This window comes from Rhincodon typus, chromosome 20, assembly GCF_021869965.1.
Source record: "Rhincodon typus isolate 14 chromosome 20, sRhiTyp1.1, whole genome shotgun sequence".
Classification (NCBI taxonomy): Eukaryota; Metazoa; Chordata; class Chondrichthyes; order Orectolobiformes; family Rhincodontidae; genus Rhincodon; species Rhincodon typus.
In genome coordinates, this window is record NC_063351.1 from 17833221 (window position 1) to 17848456 (window position 15236).

General features: G+C 39.5%; 1 protein-coding gene across 1 annotated transcript in view; it reads right to left on the reverse strand.

Annotated features, from left to right (window-relative positions):
* LOC109937939 (adhesion G protein-coupled receptor A1) overlaps positions 1-15236 on the reverse strand; it is a 458189-nt gene that overhangs the window by 178933 nt on the left and 264020 nt on the right. The window contains exon 10 of the mRNA XM_048609008.1: positions 5244-5393. Within this exon, the coding sequence (XP_048464965.1) occupies positions 5244-5393 (150 nt within the window). The remainder of the gene's footprint in view (positions 1-5243; positions 5394-15236) is intronic.

A 15236-nucleotide genomic window follows, 5' to 3' on the forward strand; every position in this document is an offset into this window, starting at 1 on the left:
ACATTAATATACAGAATAACAAATAGAGTGAAGCCCTTTCCATGAGGTGCCTCACAATGCAAAATGCTCATCTACCAATAACATCAAAAATCAGCAAACTCCACTCTTTGTATTCACCTTTAACGCTTGTAATTAACACACACCACACTCTGGCTGCTGTATCACCTCACTATTGCCAGTAATAACCACAGATAAGTGTAACACTTCTTGCAAATGTGGAAGTTTTTGAAAGCACTTGGGGATTTGAGACTTGGACCAGAAGTCATTGCAAACCCTACCAATACAAGTGACTGAGTTAAGGATGTTATTTTTAAATTAACACTCTGCAGTAAGACTAGGCTTTTTTGACTTGCCTTGCTTCCCCAACTAAATATATTTACCCATTCCAAAGAGGTAACTAGTGAAAAGAAATCAATATAACTTGACCTTAAAGATATTGAGTGATTGTGCTACTATACCCATTCAGTTGAGAAGTGAACTTTGTAAATAAAGAAAGAGAAAAAACATATTTCTTTTGACTGCTGTGAAGAATTATTTCCAGAAGTGGATTGTACTGAACTTATTCTTAAAGTGACTGTAGAACAGCAATAAAAAACACACAGTCACCTCAGAAACTTCACACCCAGCATTGAAACAATATTTTCTATGAAGCAGAACAACTTTAATTTCCATAGCATAATGAATCTAACAACATATCTCACTAACAAAAACAGCAGTTGCTGGAAAAGCTCAGCAGGTCTGACAGCATCTGTGGAGAGAAATCAAAGTTAACATTTCGGGTCCGGTGACCCTTCCTCAGAACTGATTGTGCAACTGAGGAAGGGTCACCCGACCCGAAACGTTAATTCTGATTTCTCTTCACAGATGCTGCCAGACTTGCTGAGCTTTTCCAGCAATTTCTGTTTTTGTTTCTGATTTGCAGCATCCGCAGTTCTTTTTTTTTATTAAATATATCTCACTGCTTTACTCACTTCTCAGGACTTCACGGGATAAAAGTTTGATCTGTACGAGTTATAGGAAGAGGGGACTAAATGCTTGGTCAAAGAGGAAGATTTTAAGCAACATTTTAAAGTAGAAGAGAGGTGGAGATGCCGAGAGGTTCAGGAGAAAATTCCAGAAGAGTTGAAGATATTGTAACCGATAGTAGGGTGAAAGATATCGAGGTTGTTGAAAAAGCCAGAACTGGGGAATAGTAATAGAGGATTGTCGGGATAGAGGAAGTCACAGAGATTGGGAGAGATGGATATAAAATATACGTATTTATTTTATAAATATAATTGATATTGTAGTATAACATAATTGATACATAATAGTGACAAATAACAAAAATCAGGAAAACCAGTCATCCAAATACTGACACCATATATCTTGCTCAGTTTGACAAACAATTGAGCAGCACTATTTTTTGTTTTATGTCACTAAGCTAATTTTGAATGACTGTAATCACTACCCCTTTTAATCCAAGGATTTCAGCCTTGCTGGCAAATCTGCCATGTGGCACTTTATTAAATGGCTTTTGGAAATCCAGGAACACCATATCAACCAAATCAATCCTCTCTGGTACCTCATCAAAAAACACAAATCAAATGAGTTAAATATGATTGCCTTTCATTAAAAATGTTCTTCCTTTCAATGTTTAATCTAAGTGGCTATTCATGTTGTCCTAGATTATCACGTTTGATGCCACCAGTAAACAGAACAACTTGTAGTTACTGTGTGCTTTCATAATCCTGAGGAATATTGCAAAATGGTGATTTACAATTTCTACCCTTACTTCTCTCATCATCCTCCGATGCATCTTAAGAATTTTGGGGCTGACCATTTATGTCTTGACGGGTGCCTGTTATTCGAGGTAATGACAAGATTGTGAGCAGTTTGGGCCTAGGATATGAAATGTTGTTGTCGCTTACAAGGGGACTGGAATTTAAAGTAGGGATGTTTTGCTAAATTTGTACAGGGCATTAGAGGGACCACATCTGGAGAACAATGAATAGTTTTGCATCCTTATTAAGTAAGGATATAAATCTATTAGGGGCAGACCAGAGAAAATTCACTTGACTGATAACCTGGGATGGAAGTGGGGATTACCTTATGAATAGAGGTTGAAACTATATACATTGGAGTTTAGGACAACACAATGTTATTGGTCTATAAGCAGGATGTTCAAAATAGAAACCAAGAGACATGAGCTTTCTTTGTGCACAGTGCCATTTTTATTTGTACAAGTTATGTACGTGTCATTGGCTAGGGCAGCATTTTTGCCCATCCCAAATCACCCTGGAGGTGGTGGTTACGAGCTGCATTTTGGAAATACATAACCCACAGTGTCATTTGGAAAGGAGTCCAGAATTTTCATTCCAATGATAGTGAAGGAATGGCGGCACAGTTCCAAGTAAGAAAGGTGTGTGACTTGGAATGGAGCTTGCAGATGGTGGTATTCCAATGCATCTGCTGCCCTTGTCCTTCCATGCCATGCGAGTCACGGGTTTGAAAGATGTCATCAAAGGAGCTTTGGGTGAGTTGCTGCAGTGCATCTTATGATGCACACTGCTGCCACTGTATACCACTGGTGAAGGGAGTGAATGTTCAAAATGGTGGAAAGGAGCCAATCAAGCGAGCTGCTCTGTTGGAGCTGCACTCTAGTCAAGTGGAGAGTATTCCAACACACGGTTTTTTAAAAATCTTATATGGGACATCACTGAATTGTGCCTTGTAGATTGTGGACAGACTTCGGCAAGTGAGGATGTGAGTTATTCCCTACAGAATTCCAGCTTAGGACCTGATATTAAGAGACAAGTAAACCTTTTTGAAACATTAAAATCCCTCTCCTCACAATCCTCTGACCCAATGCACAATCCAGGAATCCATTTGTAAACATTCGCCTCCAGTCGGGCTCAGTTTCCGGGGAAAATTCAATAAGGCCAAGTTTCTTATTAATCAAGATTCTAATATTTGAATGTCTATAATGGTTCTCCTGATTATCTATCAATGAAACCCCACAGATGCCATTTAAACCATTCCTCAACATATCCATTGACTTTCTGTTGAATTAATGATGGATAATCAGGAGTACATGAGTGAAAATTCAGCTGCTAGATGAGATATGAAACACAGCAGTCAAACCTACTAATAAAGAACAATTGATAGTGACTGAAACATTTCATCTTACTGGGGTTTAATATAGTTTTCCAGGCATTAATGGGTAGCAGGTTACTTTGAGGTACAGGTGACACCAGGCAACAGGGACAAACATTTTATTGATAAAAATCTTACTTGTAATATTTGCTGACATCCAATTCCTAAATGCTTCCTTGTACTTTTTACATATGGCATTTTGAGACCAGTTTGGAATGTTACAATCTGATTACTATTTAAAAGAACTGCATAATTATAGTGGAATCCCTTGGTGAATACGCTGTGAACACAGCTTTTTTTTTGCCAGGTGCTTCACATTTTCCTTCACATTACTTGAAATTTTTAGATGAAGCTGACAAATCCACTGTCTCAATTTTAGTAAAGCATTAAATTGAATTCACAAATATCAGTTTGTAATAATTCATAGCTTTGGTGCCAATGTATACAAGAGATTATAAATTCAAAAAAGTGTACTGTAAAGCCTATAGTGTTCTCATCAATTGCTATTTGAACATTGTCACCAATTATTGTCACTTAAGACAGGCAGTGCAGACAGCATGCATACAAGTAATTTGACTGCTCCCTGACATTAAGTATGAGCAATATTCATAGAGGTACACAGGAGAGAAAAATGCACAGAAAATGTAGTTCTAAAACAGGAGTAAACAGTGAAACTGGCACAAAAAAAGGTTTCTGAATGGTTGTTAGGAAGTTGATCTTCACAAAAAAGTTATAGCATTGAAAAGTGAAATGGAGCTAAAACTCAAAAACATTTAAGACACTGTCACAAGATAATTTCTAAATGGATAAGCTGTTAAGGGTGAATGGATTTCCTCTTACAGTCATACAGCATGGAAACAGGCCTTCAGTCCAACCAATCCATGTTGAACATAATCCCAAACTAAACTAGTCCCACCTGCCTACTCCTGGGCCATATCCCTCTAAACCTTTCCTATTCATGTACTTATCTAAGTATCTTTTAAACGTAACTGTGCCCGCAAACCTGACTTCCTCAGGAAGTTCATTCCGCATGCGAACCATCCTGGGTGTAAAAAATTTGTCCCTCATGTCTTTTTAAATCTCTCTCCTCTCACCTTAAAATTGCCCCCTATTCTCTAATCCCCCATCCTGGGGAAAAGACACCTCCAATTAACACTATCTATACTCCTCATGATTTTATAAACCTCTGTAAGATCACCTTTCAACCTCCTACGCTCCAGTGAAAAACGTCCCAGCCTATCTAGCCTTTCTTTATAACTCAAAACCTTCCATTCCCAGCGATATCTTGGTAAATCTTCTCTGTACCCTCTCCAGCTTGATAATATCCTTCCTATAACTGGGCGACCAGAACGGGACACAGTGCTCCAAAACAGGCCTCACCAATGTCCTATACAACCTCAACATGAGTTCCAAACTCCTATACTCAAAGGACTGAACAATGAAGGCCAGCGTGCCAAATGCCTTTTTAACCACACTGTCTATATGTGATGCAAATGGTGAAGAATTATGTACCTGAATTCCTAGGTCCCTCTGTTCTTTAGCACTACGCAAGGCCCTACCATTAATTGTACAAGTCCTGACCCTTTTTGTTGTACTAAAATGCAATACCCTCGCATTTATCCAAATTGAACTCAATCTGCCATTTCAAGGTTGCTGCCATTGTTTTAAGGGCGAATATTCACCTCGCTTCTCGCTTACAAGACTGATGTTGTATTTTGGCTGAGCATTATAGAATTAATCAAATTTTATTCCAAGTCATTTCAATAAGAGGAGAACCAGGCAGTTTCTGTACAGACATGAGATCCACCATGTCAGTTTTAAGCTGGGCACTAAATTAATAATCTCTCCCAAGATCTCAAAAAGCTTTCTCTTCCATGATCCTCTGATTCAATATTGATCTGGTTAACAGTAGACATTGTAAAATTAAATGATATTCAATCTGCTGTGCTTGAAACAAAATCTTTTGTAAGATCGGGAAAGAAACCCCATTATTCTGTGTTATTAAAACCCTAATTATTAAATGATCATCTTTCATCAGAGAATGAGAAAAGGTGAGTTATATGAAATGACTTGAGTGTGGGATCCAAATTCAAGTTTTGATACTTTACATCTTTGACTTGATCCACAAAGATGATTAACTTCTGAATCATGCGAGCCACAAAAATGACATCCATCATGTCAGCGAAGTTAGCTGCATTTCCCGTGTAGGTCATCAGTTGGTGAGCAAAAGCAAGAGCATTGGTGGCATTCACTGGAATCTGAAATCATATATTGAATTTAATTAGCACTCTCAAAGGGAAGAATGATAAAGCATTTGTGTTCATGATCAATTAACAATAAGCTAAATGTAGACTGCAGGCTGCAATTTGATTTATAAAACATAACACATAAAACCTTCCTTTGTTTTCAAACAGTGATGAAGCGGGTGGATGGTCAATATAAAGCAACAGACATTTTATTGGAAAACATTAAGATGGAATAGCTTACAGCCAATATAGGCATTATCTCCATAAGCTATTCCCTACAAAAACTGGATTTTCTGCCGAAGTTGAAGTCTAAATAAAAGGGAGACTTTGAAGACAAGTCAAAGACTAGCATATTCAGTTTCCAAATGGAAGCTTTCTTTACTGTGTGCATTTTGGGTTTAAATTTCTTAAGTGATGAATGCTTTATGGTTTTAAATAGACAACATGATAATAGTTGAGATATAGATGAGCTAACGAATATCTGAAAGGGAGGGCTTGGTAGTAACCACTTACTATAATCTTATATTATATAACCACTTTGCTATGTTGCATTAAAATCAAGTCATATTTATACATCTACATTTGTTCAAGTGGAATGACTCTTGTACATCAACTTTTCATATCTGTCAGCATTTCAGTAATGAAGACTTATTAAAATTTCAGCTAAGTGACTACCATGATTAAAAAAAGATAACAGGCAAAAAGAAAGCAACCTTATTGAACATTGTAAAGAGCGCAAAGACAATGTTTGCAAAGCAACCAAGGTGACCCAGATGCGCTCTGGGTTATGTAATTTAGCATTTGGAATTAGGATTATTATCAGACAAACAAGTCCTTGCAGTGGTTTAATTGTTACCTCATTGCTTTTACAAAGCTACTATCCTTATCCTTAACATTTTGACTTTGTATTAATTTATCAATTGTCATATGGTTAGTGCGCTACATTTTAAGCATGAATGGTGTGCTACATATATAATTCAGAGGCAATAAAATGATTATTTGTGTTTTATAATTTGCACACATTTTTAAAATTTCAACTGTTACAAAGGATACAATTTTATTCAACTTCTTTCATTTTTCAATTTGAACAAATTTGATTGGCAGAACTTTTGGCTTGCCACTGAGCAACTTCAGCACTATTGCTTTATTATAGTTTGGACCTGCTCTACAGTGACCTACAGAAAGAGAACCTGACAACGCTACACTGCTGGATTATCATGTACTGTGGCTTTCAAATATAATTCCGATTTGTGCCTGTTGAATCAGATTCAATTGCCTAGACATGTATTTTTAAAAATCAATTTAACCTTTGGCTATGACAGATTTTCTGTAATACCAGCAAAGCATTCAACATATTGTAGCATTAAACGTTATAACTATATATTCCATGACTCAACTTACAGGATACAGTTGTTCCCTTTTGTACTAGGAGTGCAGTCAGCTGATATCTTTCTTTTGCAGAATATTTACTAAATCTTCTCACCTAGATGCAGAATCTCTCCATTTAGCATTTCTTAATTGTTGTTCCTGACATCCTGCTCTAGCAGCTACATCCCAATTGACTTTCAGACATTACATACATTCTACCATTTGAAGAATGTTCCCTATCTGCTGAATTAACGCTCTGATTTTCTTGCAATGTGTGCAGCTATCAGTTATCAGATCACACAACACATTCTACCTGCAGTCAACTGTTATTCGAACATGTGGATCTGCTAATTATAAGGTGAGATAATGTTTATTCTACTTCCAAACTTTGCTGAACCCACTCTTCAGTGCAACATTTCATTGCAAAGACATTGACTTCTAAAGGGAAAAAAACAGAAAAAAAGTAATATTGAAAATGAATGCACAGGTCACATTGGACCTTCATTTTGCAATATACGTGTCGAGTCAGACCAGTACTTTGTTTCCCAGTTTGACTGCTTTTTCCCCTCTGGGCTATGTGTTTTACAAATCACAGCATAGTTCTACCAATGGCAGATTCTATTTGCTCTGTATTTAATCATTCATTCAAAAATCATCACAATTTAAAAAAAACTAGTTGGATGCTGATTATGACATTGTGGCTCAAAAATCGCACAGTATTTAAATAAAAAATTAAATTGTCCTTTTATATAACTGTTACTATGTGATCTAGCATTAATCACATTCGATACGTGGAACATTATTTTTGCCTGTTGGAAAGACGGTAGGAGTTCTGCGTTGCCTGTTTTAGGCAAGGCTTGATACAAAGAACTTGGATAGCATCAGATCTTGGAATTCACTGCCACAGAAGGCTGTGGAGGCCAGGTCATTAAGTACATTTAAGACTGAGAGAGATAGGTTCTTGATTATCAAGGGGATCAAGGGTTACGGGGAGAAAGCGGGAGAATGGGGTTGAGCAACTTATCAGCCATGATTGAATGGCGGAGCAGACTCGATGGGCTGAATGGCCTAATTTCTACTCCTATGTCTTATGGTCTTATGGTCTTATTATCTTCTCCTGGAATAAGGACTGCAGGGGCAGAAATCCTGCCTGCAAGAGGATGGCAGCTCTTTTGAATAACATGACACCACAGAGGCAGTGACTTCTGCCATATTACATCCAGACACAAAATCTTTCAGTGCTGGATTCCAGACCAGAGATAAAGGTTAGCAGGAGGGAAATCAAGGGAGCATGCACGCCAGCAGCATGAGCAGTGGTGTGGCTTTGAGTGGGCCCTCTCTCAGCCTTCATTCCAGATGCTGGGTTCTTCAATCATACACCGAGTGGCTTTGAATGAGGTACCCCGCTGGAAGCTCACAATTGACCCTGCATGGGTTTTCTTGTTAGGCTCCCCTCCATGCAAGTCTGCTACCTGCTGCTGGTTTAGTGTCAGGAATGGTGCAATCAGTCACCCGTGTTAAGGCTTCAGTTGGTTTCAGGGTAGGATGGCCATTCGCAGAGTTACCAACCACCACCATCCCACCTGTTTAAACATTATCTTGCCTTCAAACTAGCCTTAGGGGAGCACAATAAAGTCCTACCATGATTTCAACTATGATTAATCCTTTCCCTACTGGTCTATTACAGTTTCCAATTTGATATTCTATTATAACAACCTTGCAACTGTTCATGAAATGACATGAGCAGGAGTCAGAAGACTGCCAAGGACAATGCCATCAATATGATTAACTCTCAAAGCAGGTGGGAGGGGCAGGATGACATTGTTTAGAACTATAAAAGGGGAATACCTTGTTTTATGTCCAACAGAAAATATGCAACTTAACTTTAAATGCAGAAGAAAACTTAGTGCAATGAGTGCAATATAACAGCAATGACTACACAGTAAGGGATAAAAACTTGGGAGTCATTTTACCTATCACAGTCAACACAAATATAGTGGAATGGCTGGAGGTGACTCCATCATTCAGTGGACTAGAACAGGGTAGAGAGGAAGAACACTTCACTGTGCTAACCTGGATCCCTAATCTTGGATACCTAGCCTAGTGGATGGAAACACACGCCTCATCTCAATGATGACTATGGACAGCACCAGCTGCAACAAATCTCAATACTCTCAGTCAATTGCAGGAGATATAGATACATTGTGTAAAGCCAGAATCCACCTTGACATCATAAATAATAGTTTATTATTGTCTTAGATAATTGAAGTAGATGCTAGTAACATTGATTCAAATATGGATATGCTGGGCAGGATATAAAGGAAAAATAGAATGTGTGCAGGATATTATTTTGGTACAAATTTAATACTGTATTAGGGCCATTACTGCGAAGTTTCAGGACTTATAGTAATCATGAAATACTCAAAGTAATCTAAAGAGTGCAGGATGCTGTGTGCACCTACAGAAAATATTGGCTTCACTTTGCACCACTGCATCAGTACAGTATAACTGCTATCCAGATCTGGAGTCAAAATTCAACTTGACAACAGAAAAACATGGAGAGAGAATTCCTTCCAAAGAAACTCATTTCACTTTGCTTTAAAGTCAATTTGGGCTTTAACACTCAATACACAGCACATATTTAATATCAGTGTAAAGCTGAATTCAGTTTACACTGACACAGTTAGTAATGAGAATATCGGCAAAGTTATGGATTTTTAGTTTGGTAACAGGTCATTTAGACATGCAGTCAACCCTGCCCTATTAATTTTCTTTTCCCTACATGAAGCACCTGGTCTAACTATACAATCCTGCTTATTCCCCATTCCTTTAACCTTCCACAATCCAACTCCCTTATCAGATAATTTATGGCATTAGGCATAAAACCAGTGTGTGCCGCGGAGCTCGGTATCCATATTCTGACGACAGGAACCGAATCTCCCAATTATGTGGTTCTGAAGTTTCTCTTTTTGAAATTAAGGCACATTATTGGAGTAATACAAGCAACTTCTGCTTGCACTTCACTATTATTACAGCCGACTCAGGTACAGATCCTGCAGTAGGTATCCATGAGCCTTGACGTTCCTGACCTCCACGAGGTGAAGAGATGGGGAAGTAAGTTGAGATTCAAGCTAAATACAGTACTAGGTGTGTCTCCAACCTGACGCAGCCACTTAGGTCTAAGTTGGAAACAGTCTATTGTTCAAATAATGCTCCTTTAACTGTGCAAATGGAGTCAGTCCTGCTGTCTGAAATGTCACACATCGAACAAAGATTTTAATCTATTCAAGTAACAAAACCAGGCAGACAAATTATATCATTAGTATTTACGGTTTCTCTTATCTTCTTTGTGGCATTTTAAATGTAGCACAGCAGCATGAACAAAGAGGCAGTCAGATAACATCATCGGATGCTGTTTAGACAGCAGAGTTCTGAGTAAATAGGGCTAATATTCCATCAAACTACAATGACTAAACCGAAGCAATTATTCACCGAATTTATCTTTGTTGAGATAACACAAAAACCTACAATTCTATGGGCATCCTGGAACCTAGTGTCACAGAATCTGAATTTTGATCACTGCTGATCTTGAAGAAAACTGCCAATGCAGATCCAGTGATCTTTTTGGTGTAGGTTTTAATGTAATTCTAGTGCAAGATATTGGAAGCTAAATTCACCCCAAGAATGTACACAGAAAACCAAAGTCTAGACTGTTGTCTGGGCCCCAATTCTTCCTCTGTTGCAAATCTAACTAAATGTCATGTGTTTGAGCCCTTAAAGCAGCAGAGGGAGAATTCCCATCTGACTGAGGCTGGGACGTGAACACTCAATTGGCAACACAGTCAATCTGAGGTTTTCAAGCTTGAGAGAATCACTTAACTGCAGCACGGTAAGTAACTGGGAGGTGCCTCAATGAGGTTATGGCTATTCATAAACATTTTTAAAGAAGATTTCACATTAAAAAAAAAACAGAAGAAACAGCCAGGCCAGCACATTTGTGGGAAATCTCTAGTGGGTGACCTTGGGCTGCATCAGATGCAGGCAGACTTGGAGGGCCTATCAACCTGACTAGACCACTGTCCCCATGGCCTGCCATTGGGTTCCAGCCTTCTGGCAGTTGACGTGCATTGTGACATGGCAGGAAAACCCCAGCCAGGCTCCTTAAAATACTTGTAACAAAGCCCTTCACATACCTAATTGCTTGACCATCTCATGAAGGTAGGCTATCTACCCAAACCCTCAACCCACCTCTCCAAAATATACCTTGAAATGTGAAAATATCATTGTTTTGAAGTTTTAGAGACTTGGTGAAATACAATTTGAAAGTGTCAAGTCATTTGCTTACGGTCAACTATGAATTGCTTCCTCTGTGCTAAAGAAGTCACCGGGCATTACAAAGTAGTGCACTCCATCAGTGGCATGTGTAAAATACTGCATGAATAATGAACTGGTATTCATCATCAGCAGTTCTATACGTTTACATTTTCCTGCACAAGTAATAGCCACTTTCCCTAGAATTAGATCTGAAACGCTGAAAATAATCCCAAGCATTACAATGCTACAGAATGGAAAATTCTTTGCAGCAAAACTTAAGTCACAGTGTCAACAAGCCTTCGCTTACGTGAAGGAGCACATATAAACACTCAGACTTACGTCGTCACTACTACCACCTGTGTTTCATTGTACCTACCAGTAGGTGAACAGTTCAGGGCGTCTTCATCAATACCACTGCTGGGAACTGCATTGTGTAAAACACACAATGCACAAAACAGTCAAATCTGAGTGGTGCTGCTGCTTGCTTTTTAACTGTGCACATTTGTCATGTGGTACCTGGGATCAAAATAACTTCGCTACAGTGCATCTGAGAAGTGATGCTTTAACCCATTGAAAATATTCACACAATTTCTACTCGATTAAACCTTTTCTCTCTTCACATCGTGGTGTAACACCCCTCCCAAATTATGCTTTACAGAATTTGTTTCTGGGATATCAGCATCGTGGGCAAGCCATGATTTGTTGCCCCTCCTTAATAGCCCTTGAGAAGGTAGTAGTGAGCTGTTTTCATGAATTATTTTAGGATATCTGGTGCAGTTGTGCCCACAGGACTACAAAGAAGGGAGTTCAGAATCGGAGAGCCAGTGACAGTGAAGAAACAGCAATACAATTCCAATTCAGGATGGCGTGTGGCTTGGAGGAAATGCTGAAGGCTGTAGTGTTCTCAGGTGTCTGCTGTCCTTGTTCTTCTGGATGGTGGAGGTCACAGTTTGAAGGATGCTGTCAAAATAGGCTTGGCAAGTTATTGCTATAGATGGTACACATATTGATGGAAGATGAGGTGCTCATCAAGTTGTCTCCTTATCCAGAATAATGTCAATCCAATTGAGTGTTGCTGGAGCTGCACTTATCCAGGGGAGTAGTGTGTTATATTACACTCCTGACTTGTGCCTTGTAGATGTTGGCCTGGCATTGGATGTCTCAGTGAGTTACTCACCCCAAAAATTGGGGTTTGTGACTTGCTGTTGCATTCACAGTATTTCTGTGGTTGCTCAATAAATGTTTCTAGTCAATGGGAATCCCCAGGATGTTTATAGTATGGCATTCAAGAACTGTAATGCCGTTTGAAGTCAAGAGGAGATGGTTAGATTCTTTCTCATTGAACTTCATATGAATGTTACTTTTCACTCATTGGCTCAATCCTGGATGGTGTCTTGCTGTATCTGAATATAAACTGTTTCGGTATCTGAGGGGTTGCAAATGGAGCTAAATATAGTGCAATCATCAGTGAACTTCACCACATCTGACCTCATGATAAAGGGAAGGTCATTGATGAAGATCGTGGAGCCCAGAACACAACCCTGCGGAACACCTGCTGCAACATCCTAGACATGAGAGGACTGGCCTCCAAGAAGCACAGGCAATATCTTTAAGCTCCACTATGATACCAACCAATGGAATATTCTTCCTGATTCCCGCTGACTTCAATTTTATTAGGACTCCTTGATCTCACAAAGTCAGTCAAATGCTGCCTTGATGCGAAACGCGATCAATCTCACCTCACTTCCAGAATCCCACCCTTTCGCTCCATATTTGGTCCAAAGGTGTTAGGCAATCTGTGGCCCGTAGCTCTGGCAGAATTCAACTCAGCATTGGTGAGGAAGCTCTTGTTAAACTAAATGTGTTTTTTTTTATTGGCTGCTCCTTTGTATCCTTGAGAAGATGATAGTTAGCTGTCTTCCTGAACTACTGATGTCCATGTGCTGTCGGTTGATCTACAATGCTGTTAGGAGGGAATGCCAGGATTTTAGCCCAACAACATTGAAGGAATGGCAATACATTTCCAAGCCAAGGTATTGAGTGACTTGGAAGGGAAATTGCAGTTGGTGGTGTTCCCTTCATATTCAGCTCTTGTCTTTCTAGATGGAAGTAGTTAGGGATTTGGAAGGTGCTGTCTAAGTATCTTTGGTGAATTTCTGCAGTGCATCTCGATAACACAGCTGATGACACCTTCCATCATTTTACTGATGATCAAGAAAAGGTTGCTTGAGTGGTAATTAGAGTGGTTGGACGGTCTCTACTTTATGTGGGCAGGACATACCTGAGACATTTTCCACATTGTGGATAGATGCCAGTGTTGTAGCTGTACTGGAACAGTTTGGCTAGAGTTGCAGCTAGGTGTAAAATACAGGTCTTTGTTGGAACATTGGCTGGGTACATTGCCTTTTAAGCACTGCTCCTGCAGAAGAGAAGGACTAATGATATTTTTCTGTCCTCTGCCAATATCATTGTTGGACTAGCTGTTAGTTGCCACAGATGAATGGTAAAGATAATCTCTTGCTCCAGCACTGTTGTGAAATGTTTGACTTATTGCTCAATGGATGATACTAATACAATTAGGCATTTGAATTGAAGGTCATTAGGGGTGGCTATCATCACTAGCTACAGAACCAACAGTAGCAATAGCATCAGCTGTCTTCTATGTAGACACACTCCCAGAGACAGAAGGAATGGGTACAGAGATGCAGTTTGAAATAGGCAAGACCCCCAAATTAGGGTTTACAGGCAGAGGACAAGCTATCCTGACACAAGAGAGTACCAGTGCTTCAGGAAACTCAGACTCAGATCTGAGGTTGCTGTTGACACCTGGACCTTCAGAGAAGACTGGGTGGGAACCTCTTGCTGGTGCCCAGAAGATGTCAGCCACTGAAAGCTCACTCCACCCTCCTTGGACGCACACCAAGTCTCCCCAAAGAAGGGAAAGCAGGGAAATGGAATTTTCAGCAGTTTGTGAAAGCTGTAAGCTAACATTTCGAGTCATATAGTCATACAGCACGAAAACAGACCCTTCCGTCCAAGCAGTCCATGCCAACCATATTCCCAAGCTAAGCTAGTCCCACCTGCCTGCGCTTGGCCCATACCCCTCCAAACATTTCCTGTTCATGTACTTATCCAAAAGTCTTTTAAACGTTGTAACTATAGCTGCATCCACCACTTCCTCTGAAAGTTCATTCCACACATGAACCACTCTCTATGTAAAGAAGTTGCCTCTCATGTTTTTAATAACTCTTTCTCACCTCACCTTAAAAATATGCCCCCTTGAAATCCCACACACTAGGGAAAAGACATCACATGCCATCAGGTTATAGTCCAACAGGTTTGTTTAAAATCACAAGCTTTCGGGATGCAGCTCCTTTGCCAGGTAAAGAAGGACTTGTTGGACCATAACCTGGTGTCATTTGACTTCTGCCTTTGTCCATCCCAGTCCAACACCAGCATCTCCACATCATAGGGAAAAGACACCTGCCATTCACCTTAGCTATACCTCTCATGATTTTATAAACTTCTATAAGGTCATCTCTCAACCTCTAAGCTCCTGCGAAAACTGTCCCAGCCTATTCAGCCTCTCTTTATAACACAAACCTTCCATACCTAGCAACATCACGGCATCTCTCTTCTGACCCCTCTCCAGTTTAATAATATCCTTCCTATAACTGGGCAACTAGAACTGGAGATAGTACTCCAGAAGATGCCTCACCAATGTCCTGGACAACCTCAACAAAACGTCCCAACTCCAATACTCAAAGGTCTGAGAAATGAAGGCAAGAATGCTAAATGCTTTCTTAACCACCCTATCTATATGTGATGCAAACTTCAAAGAATTATGTATCTGAATCCCTAAGTCTTTCTGTTCTACAACACTACCCAATGACCTACTTTTAATTGTATAAATGTTGCCTTTGTTTGTTTTACCAAAATGCAATACCTTGCATTTATCCAAATTAAACTCCATCTGCCACTCTTCTGCCCATTGACCCAATTGATCAAGATCTCTTTGTAATCTTAGATAACCTTCTTTGCTGTCCACTATACCATCAATCTTGGTGTATCTGCAAACTTACTAACCATGCTTTCTATATTCTCATCTAAATCATTGATACAAATGACAAACAAAAGTGGACGCAACACCGATCCCTGTGGAACTCACCGGTA